The 25,107-nt window shown below is 36.7% G+C and overlaps 1 protein-coding gene across 2 annotated transcripts; it reads left to right on the top strand.

Annotated features, from left to right (window-relative positions):
* The first annotated feature begins 2,374 nt into the window (after positions 1-2,374).
* On the top strand, positions 2,375-23,340 carry LOC108424633 (E3 ubiquitin-protein ligase DTX3L-like). Of its 2 annotated transcripts, XM_017692782.2 has the most exons (10): positions 2,375-2,494; positions 10,674-10,755; positions 11,446-11,541; positions 13,909-14,001; positions 15,091-15,174; positions 16,126-16,381; positions 16,533-16,687; positions 18,569-20,155; positions 22,055-22,272; positions 22,443-23,340. In XM_017692782.2, the coding sequence occupies exons 2-10, from the start codon at positions 10,705-10,707 to the stop codon at positions 22,510-22,512; spliced, it is 2,610 nt and encodes an 869-aa protein (XP_017548271.1). In that variant the 5' UTR covers positions 2,375-2,494; positions 10,674-10,704; the 3' UTR covers positions 22,513-23,340. The 2 variants fall into 2 exon arrangements, with proteins under 2 accessions (XP_017548271.1, XP_017548272.1); XM_017692783.2 differs by lacking the exon at positions 13,909-14,001.
* The last annotated feature ends 1,767 nt before the right edge of the window (positions 23,341-25,107 follow it).

The following is a 25,107-nucleotide window of genomic DNA, read 5'->3' as shown; positions in this document are numbered from 1 at the left end:
TGACTCTGTGGTGGCATCAGCCATCTTCTATGGCATTGTCTGCTGGGGAGGTGGCATTACAGCAGCAGACAGGAAGAAACTGGACAAGCTTATCAGGAAGACTAGTTCTGTCCTGGGCTGTGCACTGGACCCAGTGGGGGAGGTGGTGGAGAGGAGGATGTTGGCCAAGCTTGTATCCATAATGGACAACCCCTCTCACCCACTACAGGAGGCAGTTGCAGCACTGGGCAGCTCCTTCAGTGACAGGCTTCTCCACCTGCGATGCGGAAAAGAGAGATACCGCAGCTCCTTTCTCCCCACGGCTGTTCGGCTCTACAATCAGAACCTCCCCAAGCAGAGACTCAGACACTCTCTGTCATAAACACACTATGGATTCACACCTCACTCTATTGTAGTGCACTCTATCACGAACACACCACATAGACCTGTATCTTATCCTACCTCTAATTAATGTGCAATATCTGCTGCTGACAGATTACTGTGCAATATCTACAATTTCTGTGCGATATTCAGTCATTACCTGCTCAGAAATGTGCAATATCCATACAACTGCATGTGTAAACTGTAAATTTGTATAGTTTAATTCTATTTTTATTTTTCTGCTAACAGACACCTTGTTCATTTATTTATTTCTATAGTATATCTTATATTTAGTATTTTGTATGATGCACATCTTTGTCTACTTACTGCTCTTTATCTGCTTACTGTGTATTCTGCTGTAACAATGTAAATTTCCCCTAGTGGGATAATAAAACTCTAGCTTATCCTACCCTATCCTATAACCCTTTGCATGATTAAATGGTTCTCTGCGTGGCGAAATTGTTCTTCAGATTGATGTAGGCTGTGTTGTGTATAGTTCTAGCTAGCAGCAAAAAGTGATCTTCTATTGTTATAAGCTTGACATCATAACAGCTTTTAGTGCTATGCATAACCATTTTCTAAAAGGCTCTATATAGAACCATATACAGCACATCTCCATCTGTCTGAAAAACCATCTCACTATACAGAGAACCATTTAGTCATGCAATAGGTTCTTTGAGTGCTCATGGTTTTATACTGAACCATTGTCTTTACTGACAAGCCCTTGAAGAACCATCTTTTTGAGTAGATTAGTAATAACAAATTATAGTAAAAGTAAATGAAACTGCTGAAGGCAAACTGATTTTATCATTAGATGTCTGCTCAAAAAGCCACTAGGTGTCAGTGAAGATGTTCCATACAGATCCATTTTCTTTACTAAAACAATCCTGATTCATTTAAGAGTGTAGTTTATTTGGTTGTCCTGATTGTCTTATTGTTTTCTAATGTTTATTTTTCTGTACTGTTTTAATAATATGTTTAATAAGTCATTTTTTGTCTTCTTGGTATATTTTTATATTCAGAAAAACTGTTTTACTCTTTTCAGTTTATTCTTGTTTGTATAATGTTTGGCTTCACAGCAGATGAGGGTCATCCTCAGTGAAGTCCCAGTTTTAGTCGACTGATTCCTGATTATAATCCCTTTTTTTATCTTTAATCAGCTGCAGAAAGTTTAAATTAGGCTGTAATGATCAATATTGTCCTATGTTAACTGAAAGAACTGAAGGTAGAACAGATCTCATCAATGTATGTGACACTAATGGAATTTTTTAAAGGAAATGGTCTAACCTGTTACACAGTGCCCTGCCTTCTCCAACAGGACGGGCCAGTTCTAAACCTGTGTGCAGCGAGTCATGATTACAAACAATGTACAAGACAACATACTTTCTTAAAACAGATGGTTCTTCAAGGGTTTTATAGTAAAGAAAATGGTTCTACATAGAACCATGAACACTCAAAGAACCCTTCGCATAATTAAGGTTCTTCGCATCATGAAAAAGTTCTTCAGATTGATGGAGAATGTGTTGTACATGGTTCTATACAGCTTTTTGTAGTTCTACAGTTACAGACTGTAGACCATCTGTTTCTCTGCATACTCTGTTACCCTGTTCTTCAATGGTCAGGAGCCCCACAAGACCCTCACAGAGCAAATACCTGCATTGTGGGGGTCCTGTGGGGATGCTGACCACAGAAGAGCAGGGTAACAAAGTATGCAGAGAAACAGATGGACTATAGTCTGTAACTGTAGAACTAAAAATGCTCCTATATGGTCAATGGAGCTAATAAATTGGACAGTGAGTGAGTGTATGTACAGTCTATGGTGCTTATTCACGACATGTGGAACATCTCTCCGGCTACAGCTGGGGACTATTGCTCTGAAACAGCCGGTTTATTTCTATTTATTTGTTTATTATTAAAGATAAAAAGAGTTTGGAAAATGGTCGTGTAAATATGAGCGGTGACGTCATTAGGTTGACGCGAGCCCTTTAAGTGAACTGTTGTTGAGGCGCCGCGCGGATGGGCGGAGGTTCTGCGCCTGTAGCAAACTTTCAATTTCGTTTTCTCGACGGTTGTGAGGAGAACAGCGCAGTTCTCGGCTCTACAGCTTCACCAACACTGGAACAGATCATTTTGGGTGAGTAACACTTAGTGGTAGCAAATGTCGAAGGTTGAAACATTTATAAAAGCCTTGTTAACATTCAGCTCCACTGCTGAGCTGAAGGACAGTAGCAGTAGCTAGGTTATTCAGCTCAGTGTGAGTGTAAACACAACCAGCGGGACCTGTGTACGTTTTAAACGCGTTAAATGCCTCCCATTTCGCTCGGAGTTTATTCTGTGAGGCCACAGAGCACAGTTTGCTTCACATTTCCTCTCAGACGTCGAGTGAAAGCTGGTCGTTTGGTCCGCAGAAGAAACGAAAGTGATAGTGTTGTTGCTCAGTGGCGCAGACAGTGCGTGGAAAGCAGATAAACCTCAGCATAGTTCCAGCTGGATATATAAATAGCCTTTGTACAAATTCACATGTATAAAAATAGTTTAGAGTTTAGCTTGCTTAAAAAACAACAAGGTTTCAACGAGGCTGAAGTTGGCGTCTTGTTCGAATTTCTCGTTCCACCTTAAGTGGTGCAGCAGTTACATTCTGCCGCCTCAGGAAATGAGTTAAGAAAAATTTTAATCTGGCTTTAATACATTAATTCATGGCCACGACTGTGTCAGCTTAGGGGAACCGTGCATCTGTTTTAAAGGGACAGTAAAAAATGGGTATTTATTCCTCAAAGAAAAAGACGACCTGGAAAACGGTCGTGTTACACACGAGTTGTGAGGTTATTAAGTGGATATGGACCCTTTAATGTGTGCTGTATCAGTGTGGATGGGAGGTTCTACACCTGCAGCAACATTTCAAGTTCGTTAAAATGTGTTAATTTGTCACCGTCTTATGGAAAATTTGCATACCAAGCTAACTTCAGCCTTGTACAGTGTGCTATCATTTAAGGTTCAATGGAAATTTGAATAAGGAGCCAGCTTCAGTCTTGTCCAGTTTGCCTGGGCAGTGTTTAAAGACAAGTCACTTCTGTTAGATCATCTTACCTAAAGTAAAGCAAGAGTTTGCATGGATATTTATGTGTTGGTTTGAAGTCTAAAGAACCCCTATCAGTTTTCTCCTAGAATCCTTTCTTTTTCATGAAGTAGTACTTACTGTGCTCATGGAGTATTATTTGAATGGCCTTTTTAGTTTTACTTTTTGTACATTAGTTTTTTTTCTAATAAAGTGAATGTGGACATTCTTTTAAACACATGTACTCTTAAAAAAGGTGCTTCTGTATAGAAGCGTATTTTTGGTGCTATATAGAATCATTTTCATAAAGGTTCTATATAGAGCCATATACAACACATATGCACACACGCAGAGAACCATTTAAGCATGAAGTGGTTCTATGTAGAACTTCTGGTTCTAAATAGAAGCATTCCCTTTACTAAAGACCCTTGAAAAACCATCCTTTTAAAGGTGTATGTTGTGGATGATCACTGGCAGAAAATTGCAGGGGTGCTGTGGAAGAGTGAAGCAGTATTAGTGACAAATAGTGTTAGATAGTGCAGTCCAGTGTGAGGCTGCCATTGTGTTAGAGTGATGAATAATGATGCTGAACTTCCAGTTGGCAAAACCAGGCCAATTTCACTCGATCTGGAGGCTTTTCTTGTTAAAGAGTGGTCTTTAATTGTACTGTAAGCAGTTCAGGGTTTGTATAACCACATAACAAGAAAGTCTGAGGCTATACTGAAGGCCAGATGTGGCTCTGCTCATTACTCTGGTTTATCACTTTATGGAGGTGCAAAGGTGATTTCACATGCCTCACCCTTTTTAGAAGCCTTTCAGCATGCTCTGTCGATAACATGTTACCACAAAGTAGCTGGTGGAATGAGAAAATCATTTACATTATGACCACAATAATATTTCTTATTCAAGCTATGGCATATACACTGCCACAGTCTGTTTTTATTAGGGTGAAATCCAGTTGTACTTATTCTCTTTAAAATCCTAACAATTATCAGCTTTGATCTGATAGGATCACAAAATATGAAGTCTATATCTAATTGTATTATTACATTGTAAAAAAAGTTTTCTCAAGTAAACACATATACATATATTTATTTAGGTAGTTATTTTACTTGTTACTACAAAGTACTTTTTGGGTACACCTGATGAAGCATTTTTACAGTGCATTGTGCAGATATGGTGTCAAATCTAATATAAAATAATCATTCATTTTTTCATTTTTGTTTCATTGTTTACTGTTGTTAGTGTTGTACTATTGTAATAAGTCTGCTATGTTTACAGCAGATGTTTACTCTATCTGGTTATATTTGCATACATGCACAGAGGTAAAAGGAACAAAAGATACATTCACAGTATACATGTGCTGAATAACCTTATTATAGGGACAAACTATAGGTTTCTTTGTTGGACTTCAAGAAATTCAACGGCAGCTTTGATCTGATGTCAGAAATTGTAATACGCTGTTTGTGGGTCCAATTGAACATTCAAGATAATAAAAAATAGTTTTAATTTTATTATTGCACTCTAAAAAATTTGAGTTTGATCAAAATGTGCTCTTTTTCTTGATTACTCAACTCCTGTAAATAGATTCTGCTGTCTGAGTAGGGCTGAACGATTTGGGGTAAATATCTAGTTGCAATTTTTCTGACCAATATAGCGATTGTGATTTAAATGCAATTATTCTCTGTAAATTCATTTCAAGGCCCGATTTCTGGCCAAGAAGACCAGAAATTCTGCTTTTTATGGTATGAAGCTTGAAGAGTGTGTCAGATTACCAGTTAGCTGTGATAGTTGTATATGTCACATATACATAACATTTTGTTGCTTCTGTTTAATCTAACTCATCTACAGACTGTTCTCAACCTCTGTGTTATAAGGTTAAATTTTCTCCATTTGAAACTTATCAATAGTGTATTTTATGATAACAAATTGCAGCTCTTGCGATTTGAAAGTTGCATCATTTCAAATTGTGATTTATTCATCTTTGGGCCCTATGTCTGACGTTCTGTTATCAACACTAAAAGAGATATTCAGTTGAGCTAACATAAGAATGTTTGTTGTCTTAAGAAGTACAGCTAGTCAAAACTCCTTGAGCCATACCAACTTTTCTCCTTTCAAATTTACATCATTAGGTAGATGCTATTATCTAGAGAGATGTAAGATTTGAATCATGTTACAGAGGCAGGTATATGTAGTGCTAGGCATCGTGCTCAAGGACTCGTTTTGATTTACATTGGCATTTCTGCCTACACGGTAAAAAACATGTATCTTGCGCTCCAAAAAAAACTTGGTATAGAATTTCTGCAAATTTCTTCTTGTTCATTCAACTTTTATAAATTACTTGTTATACTGATTGACATTTTTAGACTTAGACAGAGTTTATTGTCATTCAAATTTACACCATACAGTGCACATTAGAATGAAATTACATTGCATTGGTTCAAAGTAGATTGGGGAGAAAAGAAAAAAAAGTAATACAATGTAGTGTAAAGTTTAGTGCATATGTAAACATGTAAACATAGATATAAACATACTGGCTGTTCTGCTTCAAAGACATCAGAACCTCCTTCCAGAGGCCAGCAACGAGAACAGTCCATGGTGGGGGTGGGAAGGGTCTCTGTTTATGTTCTGAGCTCTGGTCAGACAGCGACTTGTCGCAATGTATGGGAGGAAGTGAAGTCCCATTTTTTGTCAAAACTAAAAGAAATATTTAGTTGAGCTAAAATGAGAATATTTGTTATACAAAGAAGTACAACTATTCTTGAGCCAAACTGACCTAAGAGTTGTACTCATTTTTATTTTTTTGTTTAACAAACAATGAAAATATAGTTTATGTAACCGTTACATTCTTACTCACTAAACAAAGCTTTTTGAAATTGAATATATTAAAATATTAACAAAAAATATGCCTTGAAAATCAGTACTAAGGAATATTAAGTTGTCCCATTAAACTTAAAGAACACAGTTGGTGTAAAGCACTACAGTAAAATTGTGAATGTCTAAAGAAATAGAAGGGTAGTACAACACAGGTGAACACAGCTGAGCAATCAATAATCTGAAACAGTTTTAAGACAATGTCATACATTAAGCCACAATGTACTGTATCACATCCTCTAAATTTAACCATTCTTAAAGCTCACCTGTGTTCACCAGTATGTGGACATGAACTGATTGCAACAAAAAGCATTTTGAAGCAACTACTTTAATTGTCAAAACATCTTGTACAGAACTTACAATTCTGACAAAATGAGTGAAATAACAAGTACATAAGTAAAGAAACAGTTACAAAGATGTTTACAAATTACAAACTAAATTGGTGTGTGTGTTGTACTTGAATGGCCACTTAATTATGGGCGGCTAATATTGTGCCTATGCTCATTTCCAGTTTAATCAAGTCCGTTTAATGTATAAATGCATTTTGTAGTTCTGCAATTGAAGATTGCAGTTGATCTGTTTCTCTGCATAATTTATTAACCTTTTGACATCAGGACCCCTCCTGGACCACCACTGAGTGGGTGTTATTATATTTCGTCCTCAGTACTGCATTAACACTGGCATAGTGGTATATGTGGTATTGGTTTTACTGTATCAGATACAGCAATGCTTTAAACACCTCAGCATCACTGCTGAAGTGAGAATGATAAAAAATAAACAAAACAAACAACAAAAAACAAAAACGCCTGTCTGTCTGATGGAGTGGACAGTGGGTGGCCACAGAGTTTAAACACTCCAGCGCCACTGCTGTGTCCAGTGAACACTGAAGAACAGAGTGAAAGGGGGCTAAAAGGTATGTAGAGAAACAGACAGACACACTGCAGTCTTTAAGTTAAGAATACCTTAAAAATGGCCAGTGAGTGTTTACGTATGTGTGGGACAGAGAAACAGCAAGAAAATTAACATCTGAAGCCTACCCTACTGTGCTAAACATACTTGTTCCTTAACAGACGTGGAGGTCTCTGAGAAAGTGAGCAAAATTGGTAATAAGTACTCATCAGACAAAACATAAGGATGAAAAATAGCAAGAAAAAGAAAAGACACAGACAACAGAATACAAGAAGGTGCATGTTATTGTGAATAACTATGTCAAAACAATATAGACTGCAACTGTTAATGTCCATTTAATGTCCATTTCACCATTATCTTCCATCTGCATTGACTTTCACAAATAAAAATATATATAAAGTAAAATAAAAAACAACCAATAATAGTTTTATTGTAACACCGGGGAGCGAGGAGGCGGAGTAAAGAGAGTTTTATTTTGGGCAAATCTAGGGTCGTAGTCGGAACAGTCCAAAGTCAGATAGCCAACACGGATAGAATGATAGGCAGACATGACGAAATAAACACAGAATACAGATACTACACTACAAACAGAACAAGCAAAGTACGTCAAACAAGCATACATTCAGAACATACAAAGACCAGCAAACACAAGGGGCAAACACAGGGCTTAAACACAAAACATGGATAACGAGGGACAGGCGTAAAACAGGTGGAATGAATCGGGACGGAGTCAAGAAAACGAGGGGGCAGGACTGTGAAAACCAAAAAATCTTACATCATCTCAATCCTTAAAAGTTGGTAGACTTTCGTCCACATTGTACTGAAGAATATTAGTTAGCAGTTCTGGACAAAGCAGGCCGTAGTTCTCTTATTTTTTTATTTTCCATTAAATCACCTTAAATCTCAGTGTTTTCATTTCACAATTTGAGGTGGCACAGAAATTTGAATAAAAGTCAACATCAGCTTCTTGCTGTAAAAAATGACTGCTCAGTTTATGCAAAAATAAAAAACTTCATGTGGTAACAAGTAAATTAACTAATTTTATTCAAGCTAAATAAATCACTTGAATGAACAGTTCTTTCAATCAATGTAACTAACCTAGCTAACTGATTGTTAACATAATAAAGAGTTCAGCTTTAACAAATTATAGTATTAGGTTTGAATAAATGTCAAACCAAGCATTTACTAAACATACATGTTTTGAAGCCTTCTGAAGTTTCCAGAAGCTGCTCTAAGTGTGCACATCCTGCGGTGGAGTGTTTATGACAGCTCGGACCTCAGTACGGGTAGAATCTGCCTCAATGCAGGTGGAATCTGCCTCAGTACGAATCTGTGGTGTATTTCTTCCCTAAACATCAGTTGCTCGGCCGTACCCGTCCTGATTCAGGTGTGCCAAAACTCTTAGCTGAGACTGCTGCACAGCAAATGAGCTCGGGCCAACTCTTCAAGTTAGCTGGGTTATTAGCATGTTAGCTAGCGTCACCTATCTAACAGCAAGCCTGCTATAGGAATATAACGTTGTAGCTACTTAGTCCAGTTACAGAGAATGTACAATATAAACAAAATAAAGTCTGCCAATGGCTGTTTTTTGTTAAGTGTTAACTTTTGCAGCAAAAATGATTTCTATGTGTAGTTTTGTACACTGGGCACTTGGTTTGATATACTCTGTTATATAGCTCCATGTCTATAGAAAATCAGTTGTCCAGGTGCTAGAACCCATGTAAAAACGTTATATCAACCTGAAATTGTCAGTTGATGCAGCGTGTGTACTATGATACAGCCATGAATACAGTGTAGATTGTTGAGTCAGTTAAATTATCATGAGAAAGTTGGGCCAACTGTATTTTTTACATTTGCCTAAGATTTAGCAAGTTGGACTTTTTACAGTCTAAGCAAAGAACTGAAATCTAGTCTGCTATTGTAACTTGGAGGGAGATAAAGAGGCAGGAAGCAATGTAAGTTAATCTCTTCATTGAAATCCATAGTAATTCACAAAAGAATGAAACAAAAAAAGATTACCTAGGACCAAAAAAATTACACTGAAAGAAACAAAAGACTAAAGGGCATTAATGAAACCAAAGACAAGGGCAGGACAAGACATGTGATGGACAGCAGTGCTGACCACTACAAACCACCAGCCATTGCTTACAGTGCACTACAGAAAATAATGTGTTTAAAAGTTGTAATTTTTACATAATGGAGTACAGCGTTTTTAGGGATATTTATTTTAATCAACTTAATATAAAAAAATTAAGTTTTTTTGTAGTCCTTCATGCAAAGTTCAAAACTTCACAAAGGTCACTACGGACTGCTATGTGGACGTATGTCATCTGACTGCGTGAATCACAGTTCACAGGATGTTAAATATGTCTACACCTTATTCCAGTACCTCATGTCCAGAAATGTGTGTTGTGTTGGTGCTGCACTGTCCTGTCTGTTTACTGTGTCTAAAGTCTGTTTAACTTATCATATTTATTATATTGTTTCTAGCTTAATTTTTTGTTTGCACACTATGTCTGCACGTTCGCACTTTGTACTTTTTGTTCCTTGTTGATCCGTGATGTTCCTGGAGGAATGTAATTTCACTCCACTGTGTACACTTTATGTATGTGTTATGTATATATGTATATTATATACTATATATTCAATATGTACATTCCTGTATATAAACATAATACACAGATAGATAGATACATATAACACTGCATATATAACACTATATTTTATATTGTATGTCTCATATTTTATATTACATATTTCACATTTCACTTATACACACATGTATATAACAGTTATATTTATGCACTGGTCACTGTTACCACCGCACTTTATGTAAATAATGTTATATATTGCACTTCTGGTTAGATGCTAACTACATTTCATTGGCCCTGTACTTGTACTCTGCACAATGACAATAAAGTTGAATCTAATCTAATCTAATCTAATCTACTTGAACGTAGATGGAATGAGAATAAAAGCTTCTTGACTTGGCCTGTTTTTAGCATGTCAATATCTGTACTTAGCACATGGAGTCAGTTGTATATACCCTGCAATAAATGACCCAGTGGTGTCTGGCTATGCAGGGATTGGTGTAGTATAGTGAGTAACACTGCTGCTGACCACTCGGCAGATTAGGGTTCCCTTCTCTGCTCACCAAAAAAAATCCTTCAAAGACGACACCAAGAACTACATTTGCTTCTGTAACCTGATTAAAACTTCACTCTGCATAAAAGCATCTGCCAAGATGTAACGTCACTATAAAAGGAGAAAAGGTGTATGACTCAAGAGTTTTGACTACTTGTACTTAGTAGGACAATAAACATTCGTATGTTAGCTCAAGTAAATATTTTCTTTAATGCTGATAACGGAATGTTGGTCAGTGCAACTAAATTATTTACAGAAATTGAGTAAAAGAATGAAAGCTAGTTGAAATTGAGTGTAAAGTTGCAAACAACCTCTTTGTTTCTGGTTCCAGGTTTGAAAGCCAACTTAAGTCTAAAGTAAAGATGCAATCACCAGCTATATCGACTGATGAGCCAATGGACACTAGTGACACCGTGAGTATTGGTCTTCATGTTATTTACACCTTTTTCTCTACTGCAAAACCCTTTGCTTGTTATTGTGTTTTTCCTAATCCTGCAGACTTACACTCATTAACTAATTATCATCCTCCTGATTCAGGTGTATTTAGGCCTTTACACACCGAATGCTATTTATTAGTGCAATTTATTTGGACAGTCAGCTAATTTGATCACATGTTTAACTGATGATATCTTACACAATAAACAGGATTTTTCAGAAAATCGCTGTTTTTTTGTTTTTTTTTGCCAACTTTGGCCAGTGTCATGAACTTAGTAACCAGTAATGCACTAATGGTCGTTTCTGGAGTTGGCATAGCAACAACCAAGACGATGGATTGGCTGTGTCCCAGAGGCATTCTTAATCCATAGGGTTTAATATGATGTCGGCCCACCCTTTGCAGCTATAACAGCTTCAGCTTTTCTGGGAAGGCTTTCCACAAGGGTTAGGAGTGTGTTTACGGGAATTTTTGACCATTCTTCCACAAGTGCATTTGTGAGGTCAGACACTGATGTTGGACAAGAAGGCCTGGCTCGCAGTCTCTGCTCTAATTATTATTATAATCTCAAGTCATTGCAGTGCTTAAAAAAGTACATCTACCCATATAAGAATACTGTACCATTTCTAAAAGTATAAATAGTTTATAACTGTTGCACTCTCTTTTCCAGTCGCTTAGCACCCCTGCTGTTATTACACAACCCAGGAGTGTTGAAGAAGAATTAAAAGGTCAGCTTGAGACCCCCGGACAGATGCCTGTTTCAGAGGTTTGGGTTGATTTCCTGTTTTTATCTTTTGTTGTTATATTGTTAAGTGACTGTATCTAATTTCCTGTGATGATTATTTTCTTGAAGTTACTGTATTAGAACATTTTTGTCCTTCTGTCCTTCAGCGATTGTATTGCATCTTCACTGTCATCAAACACATATTGATGCACATACAATAATTTCTCAATAAAGTAACCTATAAAGACTTCAGGCCATCTACACCTTTAAGAGTACAATGCAACAGCACTCCAGCATGAAAAATGCATCTCACACTCCGCTACTACACTACACTACACCAAAAAGGGTTCTTCTGCTGTTATGATGTCAAGCTTGCTACAATGGAAGAGCGATAGATATACAGACCTAATTTCCGTGTTGGATCCAGCCAGGCTCGTCAATGACACCGCCATTTTGGGATGGTCAACATTGTTGCTGGACTGCATTCAGTACCATTACAGAGCATCAGTTTAAGAAAGATACTGACCAAAATTATACTATTTCAAGAATATTGCACTCAGAAAGTGGAATAGGATTATTTAATTCTTGTGTAGTGGTCATGCTTTTGTTACTCAGTGGTCTGTTGGACCCACCGTATTATTTATTTATTTATTTTTAAATCAGTACAGCCACAACAATGTATGTAAAAATACCAGATGTTTAAAATATCTCACGTGGCCAGCATAGGGTTCTCCTTTAGCAGCTGTAGCCAGTCCATGTTGTCCATTCTCACACACACACACACACACTAACAGCAGGTCATGTAGGAGGAGAACAGAGTAAAGAGACACATCATCTCTGTAATATAAATGTGTAGGGAATGTACAGTGTGAAGTCACAGAAAATGATCAAAGGCCAAGGAATCTGGGGTTGCAATAATAATAAATCACGTAATTTTTTCTTTTGGTAAACCTTTAATACAGGTTCCACAGACCCCAACACCATGAAATAATTCATGATGTCAATAACATTGACAGAAAGCTCTATGCTGTTTAAGCTTTTAGCATTGCTATTCCTAGTATAGTTTCATCTTAACTTGGCTGCACATTGTCCTAGAACACCTCAAAGACTTTTAATGGTACAAAGCATAGTATAATTTAATATAAATGTTAGAAATCACTGATTTCTGAAAATGAGGGAAAAAAGTTTTTATTACTTTTATTTTGAAGATATACACATTGTTGCTGTCAAATGAAAAATATCTATCTCCATTTTTTTTTTTTAATTTTCTACATCATTTCAACAAACCGTCTGCCCTTTATATTGTGTAAAAATTTCATGATGAGGGTGCCAAAAGAAATGCTCTAAAATCACTTAGAAGAAAATACCTTTATATTGACTCACATTTGAAAGGAAGGATTTTTGTCTTCTCCTGTAAAATTTATATTTTGGAGATACTTGTTTTTTGTTGGACAGCAACAATATGTTATTTTGAAGTTGAAAACAAACAAGTGTTCTGGCAAAAATAATTAGACAATATATGTAGGTTCTTTGAGAGCAAATACGCCCGCTGCAGAAAGCATGGAGCAGAGGGGAAAGTGGCGAATGTTTGTGGCAGACTTGTTCTCAATGAACTACATGAACGACTTGGTGTAAACTTTTCATTTCAACTGTAACCCTTCGTCCAGCTGCCTTGTATGTCTGCTGAGAACTACCTTGTGAAACTGCGGTTGGAGCCGAAAGTTCGTTGAATTTGAATGCACTGGTGGTCGACGTTAAGATGACGATGCAGTGTTTAAAAGTGTAAACATTATCTTGAACATGAAAAGGATCGCTATGAATAATAGTTATTGCTTCTCTGTTCCAAGCAGCATTTCGAAATAGAAAATGTTACAGCTCAGAACATTAAGTAGGATGGAATTTAATATTAAAATTAGCTAACTAGTTTGCTAACACAACTCTGCCCTCTGTCCCTCACAGATTTCACTAATGAGTGCACTTCTAATGGTATATGCACTATTTTACACACTATTTAGTGAGCTAGTTTGCTGTTTTGGACGCGGCGTATCTTACCGAAATAGATCTCATCCAGTGGGCCGACAAGGTACCTCTTCAGATCCTTCAGCATGGAGGATGTACTCCCATGCCAGCTAAGGTTGGCTTTACAAATAGCAAAGTTAACAACCTTTTCTTCAGAGTTTTGCATAAATTGCTCCCACTTTTTAGGATTTTTTTAGGATTCTGCCATTGCGCTGTGAACTTTCCAGTGACCGTTAACGTCAAAACAATCCTAGTGAGCTTGAGAAGGATGCATCATGATGTCACCAACTAATCGACTGTTAAATTAGTGGCCAACTAATTTGGTCGTTAATTTTAGTTGACTTTCTAATCTTATTTCTTAACTAATCCTACCTGTTTTTACTGATGTAGGACCTTTACACAGCAGAAGCTACAGGGACAAAATCTGAAGAAGCAGTAAAAAGTGATGATGCCCCAAATCTCTTGACCAGTCCAGATGCCCAGGTTAATATCAGTGTGGACACAGCCATTACCACTAACATATACGGTGCAAAATGCAATTCAAGATGATTCATCAAATGTATTGTGTTTCTGTGGGATACCAGCCTCTTTTTCTTATCATCTTATTTTTAGAGAGCGCTGTGTGATTTCTTTCTGAGACGTCTCTGATATTTTAGCTTCAGCAGCCGTGTGAAAATCTGCAGTTTCAGCTGACGTCTGGGTTTGAGTACATCATGTATTCAGATCAGCCAGATATAATGTATTACTTTTAACATTTTCATTAACACATATTAACAGTCAGTATTCTATCTAAAGGCAATTAAAGTGATTTTAGGCTTTAATTGTCATGGCCGAGCTATCATATATTAAATAGAGAACCAATTACTCACGCTAATGAAGTCATTACTACGTTCATGGTGAGTTAGTAACAAGCTCAGACTTGTCACTCAACTCTAGTTTAAATACAGACATTTTTAGCTTATAACAGACTTTGTACAATTTTTTTTTAATTGTAAGTCTCAGTTTTTAAGTAACTTCCTCTTTATAAGCTTGAACTTGAAGTCTGTTTTGTATTATTGCAGCGTTAGCCGTTTAGCTTCTGCTGACCTGCTCAGCTAGTGAAGGCAGAATACATCCAGTTATAAAGAATATTTAAAGTGTAAACTAGTTAAAGAGAGTCTGTTAGGAGAAAACTGTGATGCTCAACTGGCAATTCATCATCAGGTTGCAGTTTATGAGCTCGGATTTCAGCAATAACAGCTGAACCTTTTCAAAGTGTCAATATAAAGCAGCGTTCACATTGAGCTTTTTGCTGTTCATGCTTCTAGCATTGCTGTTCTTACCATAATTTCATCTACACTCGGCTGTGCCTAGAACACCTCAGAGATGTTACATGGAACAAAACAATACCTTAAAAAAATAAGCACACTTTTTTTGACTTTGTTAAAAACAGTATGGAATGTCCCTTCCGTACCCTAACTGACTACCTTGAAGTTTTCCTTTGATGAGTCATTATTTGTGATATCTGTCATTTCCAGTATGTTTCAGCATATATCCTGTGACATTTCTAATCTTATTCTGCCTGTTTTACAGGACCTTTACACAGCAGTGGCAATAACTAAAGATGCAACAAAAAGTGATGACACCCTAAATCTCTCAGCCTGTCCAGATGCCCAGGTTAATATCAGTGTAGAGTGGACATTAAACAATAACATATACAGCACGAAATGCCTTGTGAACAAATTCCTGCACTCATTATGTTTTGATTATTCAGAATTATTGTCGACTTTTGATGCATTATATTTGGGCCATTTTATTCATTTGTGATGATTCATCACATTTCTTGTGCCTCTGTTATACTGGCCTCTTTTTCTTATCCTCTGATATTTTAAAGAGCGCTACATGATTTCTTTCTGATGCCTCTCTGATCTTTGAACTTCAGCAGCCGTGTAAATCTGTGCAGTTTGAGCTTAATTATGTATTCAGGTCAACCAGCTGTAATTTATTTACTGTCTCTTTTTTTATTAAAACATGTTAACAGACGCTATTCTATCCAAAGGCAATTAAAATTACTTCAGACTTTAACTGTCACGGCAGAACTTCCTAATACTAAATAGAAAACTGAATACCAATGTAACAAACAAATACTCGACTGTTTGAAGTATTCAACCCAACCCAACGTTTGTGTACCAAAGTTTGAGCGCTCCAGTTGAATTCCATGTTGTTGTTGATTTTCTAAGTAATAATAAATAAACATCAATAAACACACTTCTGCCAAATTTTAATACATAATTACTATTTTCCTGAATTAAACACACCGTTAAACTCACCAAAAAAAAAAAACAAACAGAAAAAAAATTCATATTTAAGTGTTTCCTCTGTAGAAAATCAGCAAAACGTGGAATTTTGAATTTCAGGTTATTCAAATTTTGAATTTGAGGTTATTCAAACTTTTGTACATGATTCTGTAAAGAACAACTGACATTTTCAAATTATGTAAAAAGAATGAAGAACAACAAAACTGATTTTCCTTGTTTTTCTGTTTTTGATTTCATTTCTGATATTAATCCTTTCGGTGTGTATTGTACATTTCAAATTACAGAATCTAATCCTGCATTTTCATTTCAGGACAACAATAGATCTGCTGATTCAGGGACAGCAGATGGACCCAAACCCTCGGCTCCTCGGGACTCTGCAAAAGTTTATATCAGAGTAGAGTGGGCAGAGAAAACACCAGACAGATGGAAATCACAGCTGGAAAAAGCTCTTCAGACATGGTGCAATACAACACTGTTCGAGCATGTGAAAGAGACCTGCACTGTTGTGAACCTTCAACTTCTGGATGATCTATGTCGAGCAGTGGTGGAGATAAGCCCATCGAAATGTGAGAACTTGCTTTTGTAAAATAATTACAGTGTCATTTTGTACTTAACATATTATATTAATAATAATAATAATATTTGTAATAATTGACTTCATAATTATTGTCCAATTTTAAAAATGCTTGGTTTTGTTTTATTTGTCTTTTATTTTAGTTTTGGGCATTTTAAAGATGCTACAAAAAGACACTTTAACATTTAAGGACTTAAGATGCAATGCTACAGTGCACTTTTTGGATGAAACAACGATTTTCAATGAACCACAGAATTCAGGACCCACAGTGGAGGAGGAGAAGGTACTTGTCCCAGAGGTAATCTGTATTTTTAGATTATTATTATTTTTTATTTCCTCATTTTCTCAGTACAGTGTGCCTCCCCGAGTGTAAGGGTTTTTTCTAACCCAGTGGGCTGTGTTTGGTTAATAATAATAATAATATAATAATAATAATAATAATAATTTTTATTTATATAGCACTTTTCATGCTGATGGTAGCTCAAAGTGCTTTACAGACAGGTGATAGAACATATCAGTTATACAAGAGATCAATTTATTTAGTATCAGAAGAAGTAGAAGATGAATACCACAAGACGTAGAGTTTTAATTAAATGCTAAGTTAAAGAGATACGTTTTTAGATGCTTCTTAAAAGTGAGCACTGAACTTGACTTAAGACTGAACTTAAGGTTCAGTCTTAAGGCCTTTGCAGTGCATCAGCACTGAGCCTGAGGTCATTCATAATGTGAATCAATGCTGTCTCGGTACTATGGTTAGAACAAAAACCTGACTGAAACATCTCATATAAATTGTTTGATAGTAGATACACATTTAGTTGTTTAAAAACAGTTGTTCATACATCATTGTGAACACAATCAAAACCATCTTAAGGAATGAAGTAGGGACAGGGTCAAGATCACATGTGGACAAACTTTGTTTGTTGTTTGTTTTAGGAGCTTGTTTGAGTCTGCAGAGCTGCACCCTGTCGTATCAGATCTATTTTATTTTGGGAATGAATTTTGAAGATTTTAGAAGATAAACCACAAAAGCTGGGGTAAATTAGTTGGTCTGTGGTGGGAAAAAGTATCTTTGTGTTTATTAATTACACAGGACAGATATGACTGTCTGGATATTTTTTTCATAGCATTATTATAGACTGAGATCTGATCTTTAAGAATGTCATAATGTACCTGCAGTTTAGTTTTCCTCTGTAAGCGCTCTGATTTACAACAATTTCTCTTCAGCTGGTGTATATCTGCATTCGTCCATGGACTTTTATGAATATGTGGCTTTTTCATCCATTTCCTGGAGCGAGATGGTCAAGGGTTTCCCGTAATCTAGCAATTAGATTGGAGACTAGATGATTACAGGATGGAGTCAGATATGTATTTGCTGAACTATTATAAATGGTTTTAAACTTTTCAACTGTTTCTGAGTCAAAGTAATGTTTTTTAAAGTAACTTTCAGGTACTTTACACAAACAATGCAGATGTTCCAAACAAATGTCTGCATCATTTTAAACATCCAACAATGGAATAAAACCAGTCCATGTGGATTACATTGGATAGGCTCAACTGATATTGGCAGAAGGGTGTAATGACTTAAATATATAAATGGTCAGATCCAGTGTTACCTTGAGGCAACCAGCTGGGGATTCTCCCAGAAAAAGTGACCCCAGAAAAAAATGCGTCTTCAGACGTTCAGGGCTCCATGATGAGGTGCAGAGTCAGTTCACAGTGGAAACATGTGAAATCTCATTGCGCTTCAAAAGCTGCTGCCGTAGACCGCTCTCCCTTGACTAAACACTTACCTTGTGTGGATCTCATGTTAAATTGTGCTCCTTCCTTTCCTTACATCGTTTCCTTAATTTCTTCAACATCCTCAGCCTTCATTGGAGCATCACTTTCATCACCTTTTACTGGGCTTTAATGATCTGCTGATATTAAGCACCTGGCTCACTGTCAAGATATTAACATCTGGTACTGAATGAGTACTGGAGTACTCAATCGATACCATAAAAAGGAAAATCATAAAAAATAAAAATCGTTACCCAGCTTTAATCAGTATTTAATGTGAATGAAATACACCCTAAGCCACATTTTACACCTGTGGCACCATGTCTGTCAGCTTTTTAAATCTGCATTTTATATATAATGTGACTGTCTTTACTAATTATAAACCTTATTTCTGTGTTTTTAGGTGGGAGGTATAGGGCGTTTCAGTGCCTTCATAGAGTTAAACAAATTTTCCCTGGATATTCAAACAAAGCTCAAGAGGAGGTTTGGAAATCCTCAGTTTGAAAACAGTTTGTCATTTTCCGGACCTTTTGACACAGTTGAGAACTTCTACAGAGAGGTTTGCAGCATTGTTAGAGGATCAGAAACTGGGATGGCTGCTGCTTCAGTGAGAAACAATATAGGTAGAGCTGAGATCCCACATCATGCTGAGAGTAGTGGAGCTCCACCCACTCTTACTGTCCCCCTCTTTCATTACTGGTACTTCAGCCGTGCTTTCAGAAATGTGCTCAGCCAGTTTGAGATGGACTTTGGTGTTAAAATAAATGCTGAGGTGTTGGTTTCAGTTACTTCTGGGGATCAAACCAGAAGTGATGATGTGGCTCAGAAATTTATAGACCTTTATCAGCAAAGCACACATAACCTACAGGGTGTTGATATCCCTCAAACTCAACAGGAGTCTGAAATTGTTAAAGATGTGGTGCGTAATGTTAAAGTAGACCAGACTAAGATGGTGTTAGATATGTCAGCTGATCAGTTCCTGCTGTTTGGACCAGCACAAATTATATCAAGAGTTGAGAAGGAGATGAATCTGGAGTCCAGAACGGTGTTACCAAGATCCCACAGCAATGATATGACAAGTAAAATGGAGACTGATATATCAAGAAGCTGGACCTTGGGAATGGATATCAAGGACACTCCAGGTCCAATTGAGATGAATGAGATATACTGGGAACTGATGAAGAAGATTTCTCAGAAACAGATTAAAGACATTGAACAGAAATATGGAGTTGTGTTTTGTCCTGCACATGCGCAGGGTTCCTTTAAGGTGGCAGTACAATCAGTCAGTCAACATGTCAATCTTGAAAGCCATGCCCTCAGAGCCTTCATGCATCTCTACCAGAAGGTTGCCACATCAGCTGTCGTATGTACATTTAAGAACCCTGCTGAGGCGAAGACTGTAGACCAGGTGCTGGAAAGACTTGGCCGTCAAGACCTATTTTTAGATGTACATGAGAAAAACAATATCCGAAAACTTGTTGGACTCCCAAAGCATCTCGGCCCTGCCATCGCTGATATAGAGAAGCTGGTTGGAAAGTCTGTATTTCAGGACAAGACAAAGAAATTACTTGGCTATCCAGGAAATTTGCCACAATCATGGGGGCTTAGCGGAGGACAACAGGGAGCAGGTGCAACAGAGTGGACACATGGACCATCTCTGAACAGTGGAGTGCAAGCTAACAATGAGTCTTTCTCTGCTAAAGAGAAAGAAAATGATAAAAGCAAAGATGATAACTGTCCAATCTGCATGGACAAATTTACTGACAAAACAAAACTGAAATGTGGCCATGAGTTCTGCAAAGAGTGTCTGAAAGCAGCAATAAAGAGCTTAGGTGAAATCTGCCCAGTGTGTAAGGACATCTTCGGGACATTGATGGGAACCCAGCCTGATGGAAAGATGCATGTTTCTATACAGCATTATAGTCTGCCTGGTTACTCTAAATGTGGCACAATTGAAATTAATTACATCATACCAGACGGCATTCAGACGGTAAGAATTCATTGGTAGCAAAAGGTTAAATTTTAATATCCACATGTTTATAATTGGTGTATAGTGTAGAAACTGAGGTAGTTGTTCTGTGGGCGTAGAGGGGCAGGGCTTCAGCTATGGACATGCCTACACTGAAGTGTGTATAAATTCTAAAGATTGTGAGTATAAATGTGTTAACACATCCTCTACAGAGAACACAGATCTATGTATTTTATTTTAAAAATACTGCTTATTTAGTGAATTTCACATACTGATCAAAGATGAAACATTCCATAACATTTGCACTGCACAATTAGTTTTATTTTTTGTTAAATTCAGCAAATAAACAGTAGTTGTGTGTATAAATTCTAAAGATTGTTTTTGGGGTTTGTTAGAAGACACGCTCTGAAAAAGTCATCCATGCTTACTTGTCACCTTTAGCATAATTCACCACTTTGAATGATAAACATTGACTGCCAGAGAGATTAATCTGACAGAAACCCTCCTCTCTCCCAGAGCAGCAGTTCACTTTCATTATTCAGCAAACCTGCAGTATTTCATTTTCAAGTGCCAATCAGATCTAAGATAACGTTAAGAAAATGTAAAATCATTTGGTTTCATTTTTGCATGTTTTCACTCATTTTTTGTTATTTTTAGTAGCTTTTGAATAGTGGACAAAAAAGGTTAATATGTGTAAATTATCATGAAGAAAGTTTTTATTTAGCATTCATCTGAAAGACAGAAATACGTTGATAACTGTGGACTATATGAACCGCTATGAGAGCATAGCAGCTTTTTACATATTGCATCAAAAGTGGAAATCATTGAGGTCCAAGCACTATGAGCTTTATGAGGTAGACCAGTAGACTGCAATTTTTGTAGAATGGCATCCATTTAAAAAGGAGATGCCTACCAAGTTGCATACACAGTAACCTTTTGAACGTAGTATGATAAACACAAAAAAGTCAGAATATGAAGAAAACTGTAGTTTTCGACATGACTTTTATTTGTGTTGGTGAACAAAATAATCCCAAACATTAACCAAAAATGATTCTAGACTTCTCCTATGACTGATGCCGTAGTTCTACAGGAGAATTTCTGATCCTGATTTCTGAGCTTGTCACTTTTCGTGGGTTTTCATGATTGAAAAGGTCAGCTGGAGAACTTTCATTTATCTAAGCAAAACCAGTCTGTGTAAAACAGAATTAAAGCTCTGTAGAACCAGTAACACAAACTAGCAAAAATCCAATCAAATCTCAACTAAAAATTGAAAATTGCATTGAGCCTGAAAATATGTATTACTGGAATCTTATTGCTTCTGCCAAGTTGCATCCAACCCAGTTTTAAATAATAATAATAAGAAGAAGAAACTAAAATTGTCAATTTAAAATCACATAAGACAATAACACAGATCAAATTAAACAGATAGTTTTATTAAAGTGCAGGGTTTCAGATGTTTATTAAAAGTGAGCTCTGAGCTTGACTGTCGAATAAAAGCTAAAAAAGCTCCACAGTTTAGAAGCAGAATAACAGAAAGAGTTTCTCCACAATTTCTGAAAATTTTCTATTTTTTTCAGAAGGTCAGTATCTGCAGATCTAAGATCATAAACAGGGAGACATTCAGGAGCTTTAAGGTCATTTGGAGCTTTAAAAACCAGCAGCAGAGCTTTAAATCACTCCTAAAAGACCAGGCAGTCAGTGCAGTGTGTAAACGGGTGATATGAGCTCTCTGTGTTGGTGTTATGAGGATCTGTGCTGCTGTGTTCTGTACAAGTTGTAGAGGATGGATTATTTTAAATTTAAATGAGACACACATTATAGGTGCTAATACCTATAAGTAGACTGTGTATAGCACTTCATAATTCCAAAAGTGTGCAGTCATTCCATATAAACAAGATCATTCTTTGTATTGTTATTTAGGAGAGACATCCAAACCCAGGACAGCATTTCTTTGGAACAAGTCGCCGGGCTTTTCTGCCTGACAACAATGAAGGAAGGTATGTGCTGAAGCTACTGCAGAAAGCTTTTGATCAGAAACTGATCTTCACTGTCGGGACCTCTACAACCACTGGAGCACAAAACGTGGTCATCTGGAACGACATTCATCATAAGACGAGCATGAGTGGTGGGCCACAAGGGTAAGAGTGACTATTATGAGAAAGAACTCTGTATTGAAACACGCAGAATCTCTCTAAAAATCACCAAATGAACCACATAATGGGGTCATTAATTGCCTTATTTGTGTTAAATTATTGCACTATGAAAAAAACGTGTATATCATAGACTGAACTCTCATCTCTTTCCTCAGTTATGGCTATCCAGACCCTGACTACCTAAAGAGGGTGAAAGAGGAGCTGAAAGCAAAAGGCATTGAGTGAAGATTTAAAATACAAAAGTACATGTAACTCATATTCATATGTTTACCTTATTTTCTAGATAACAAATGCCTAATAAGAAGAGTCACTTAATTTAGTCTTCTATGTGGATTTAAGAGAATCTTAGGAAAAATGTGTGGTTATGTGATAACTATATTTTCAACTCCAGATAGTTGATGATTTTATGATTCAGTACAGTTATTTTTAAAAGTGAATGAGCGAGTACAGTTGTATGTGAAAGTTTGGCACCCCAGGCCAAATGACATATTTTGTTGATTTTTGAAATGAAGAGAAGTTACTACAACCTCTACAGTAAACTTATTAAAATTTTTATTTTTCTGTAAATATTCAATCCATTCTGCCATCTACCACCGAGCGATGTTGAGCTACTGATAGCCACTCAACATCCAAGCATAGTAGATCCAGGGACGACAACACAAGTGTAGCTGTTTTATTTACTATGCAACCAGTGAACCTACTTGTGTCTTCTGAGTTTCATATGGAATGTTGATGATGGGAAAATAGTGGAAAATCTTAAATAATACATTTTCTTTGGGGTCTGTTTTGCTTCATAATGTCCTACTTGTACCCATACTCTATGAATGGGTTTAGTCTAAAAGCTCATCATAAAGCCATCAAAAAGCAATTCTGAGATTTTTCGCTTTATGAAAATGTGTCAAAATCAAGTACAAGTGTTATAATTTTTTTTCTTTAATTTAGGTGGCTAATGTTAAATTTTAGTACTCTGCACTTTTGTAATTTTACACTCTGTAAGTTGTAATGGTGACTGGATACAATGAAGACAAATAAAACCAGATTATGCATAAAACATTCCTCCAGTGTTTATTCAGTCCTTTCTATTGTAAAAATGGCTCTAAGCAAATGAACAGGCAATACAGCAAGTAAATTAAAGTAGAGCAATATTCTAATATATTGTAGAACCTTTATTAAATAATAATAATAATGTGTTTATTAAGTATCATTACTGAGTGAGGAGAATAAAAAAATTCTAAAATATGCTGAGCGTGTGCTGCGGCGAGTAGCCCCTTAAATCTTGAAATAATCATTCAAAAGTCTGAGGTGTCAGGTGGGGAGTCGTTTATACCACGTCATATGTCTTTACATATTAACACACACAGGCTAAAAAGGAAGGTCCGGTTTCAAATGATCTCAAAATCAACATTATTCTAATGAAGATATCAAATCATTGGTCTTTATTGTCTTTCCTTAATATAACTCATACATTGGAATAAGATGTGATTCTTTAGGCCCCAAACACATAACAGCACCACATTCCAAAGAACTGCACAAGTATATACACTATATTTCCAAAAGTATTCGGTCGACTGCCTTCACACGCATAAGAAATTGAGTGACATTGCATTCTTAATCCATAGGGTTTAATATGATGTCGGCCCAGCTTTTGCAGCTATAACAGCTTCAACTCTTCTGGGAAGGCGTTCCACACGGTTTAGGAGTGTGTTTTATGGGAATTTTTGACCATTCTTCCAGAAGCGCCTTTGTCAGGTCAGACACTGATGTTGGACGAGAAGGCCTGGCTCACAGTCTCTGCTCTAATTTACCCCAAAGGTGTTCTATTGGGTTGAGGTCAGGACTCTGTGCAGGGCAGTCAAGTTCTTCCACACCAAACTCACTCATCCATGTCTTTATGGACCTTGCTTTGTACACTGGTGCACAGTCATGTTGGAACACTAAGGGGCTGTTCCCGTAAAGTTGTAAGCATGAAATTTTTCAAAATCTCTCAGGGAAATCTTAATGCTTCAGCAGACCAAGAGATTTTGGACAATTTTATGCCTCCAACTTTGAGGGAACAGTTTGGGGAAAAATCCAACTCATCATTACAAATACACTTACAATACAGCAAAAGAGCTCAGTTCCAATGAATGGAATGCTGCAACATAAGACACATTCATTTAGGGATGACCCTTTACTGTTTCAGCAAGACCGTATGCCCCTGTGAGCTCTATAAAGAAATAGTCAGGTGTGGAGGAGCCTGACTAGCTTGCACAAAGCCCTGCACTCATGAAACATGAAGAGGCTCTTGCATGTGAATGTGTTAAGCTGATATTAATTTAATTGATCCATGTTTAGAACAAACATAAAGAATTAGTTTTGATATTACCTAATTTTCCAAATGTTAAATCAGCCAAAGTTAGTGAGCTCAAATAAAAGAAAAGTAATTGTTTTTCAAGCTCTCACAGGATTTCCATCAGGACGATTGAGATTCATACCTAAATAAATGCAGTCTGTTATGCTCAAAATATGATGTCCCTCACATTACTCAACTATCTGGGGTCTTTGAGTTAAATCAACACACTGCAATTCACTTTAGTTTGTTGCTATTAGCTCCTGGTTCTATTTTTTGCACCTTGTCTTTCTCCTTATTTTACTCACCATCTCCATTGTCTTTCTTTCTAGGCTGCACTCTTAGAAAAGATTGTTCTTCAAGCGATCTCTAGAAAAGAAAATGGTTCCATGAACACTCAAAGAACCCTTTACATGATTAAAGGGTTCTTTGCATCATAAAACAATTCTTCAGATTGATAGAGAATGTGCTGTATGTGGTTCTATATAGAG

Source organism: Pygocentrus nattereri, chromosome 21, assembly GCF_015220715.1.
Source record: "Pygocentrus nattereri isolate fPygNat1 chromosome 21, fPygNat1.pri, whole genome shotgun sequence".
NCBI lineage: Eukaryota > Metazoa > Chordata > Actinopteri > Characiformes > Serrasalmidae > Pygocentrus > Pygocentrus nattereri.
This window is presented reverse-complemented; position numbering and strand designations above follow the sequence as displayed.

Bases quoted from the DNA above. Each gene is read 5' to 3' on its own strand.
- LOC108424633 (XM_017692782.2), top strand. From the start codon at position 10,705: ATGCAATCACCAGCTATATCGACTGATGAGCCAATGGACACTAGTGAC. The intron at 10,756-11,445 runs GTGAGTATTGGT...TCTCTTTTCCAG, and splicing joins CAATGGACACTAGTGACACC to TCGCTTAGCACCCCTGCTGT. The intron at 16,382-16,532 runs GTGAGAACTTGC...CTTTTATTTTAG, and splicing joins GGAGATAAGCCCATCGAAAT to TTTTGGGCATTTTAAAGATG.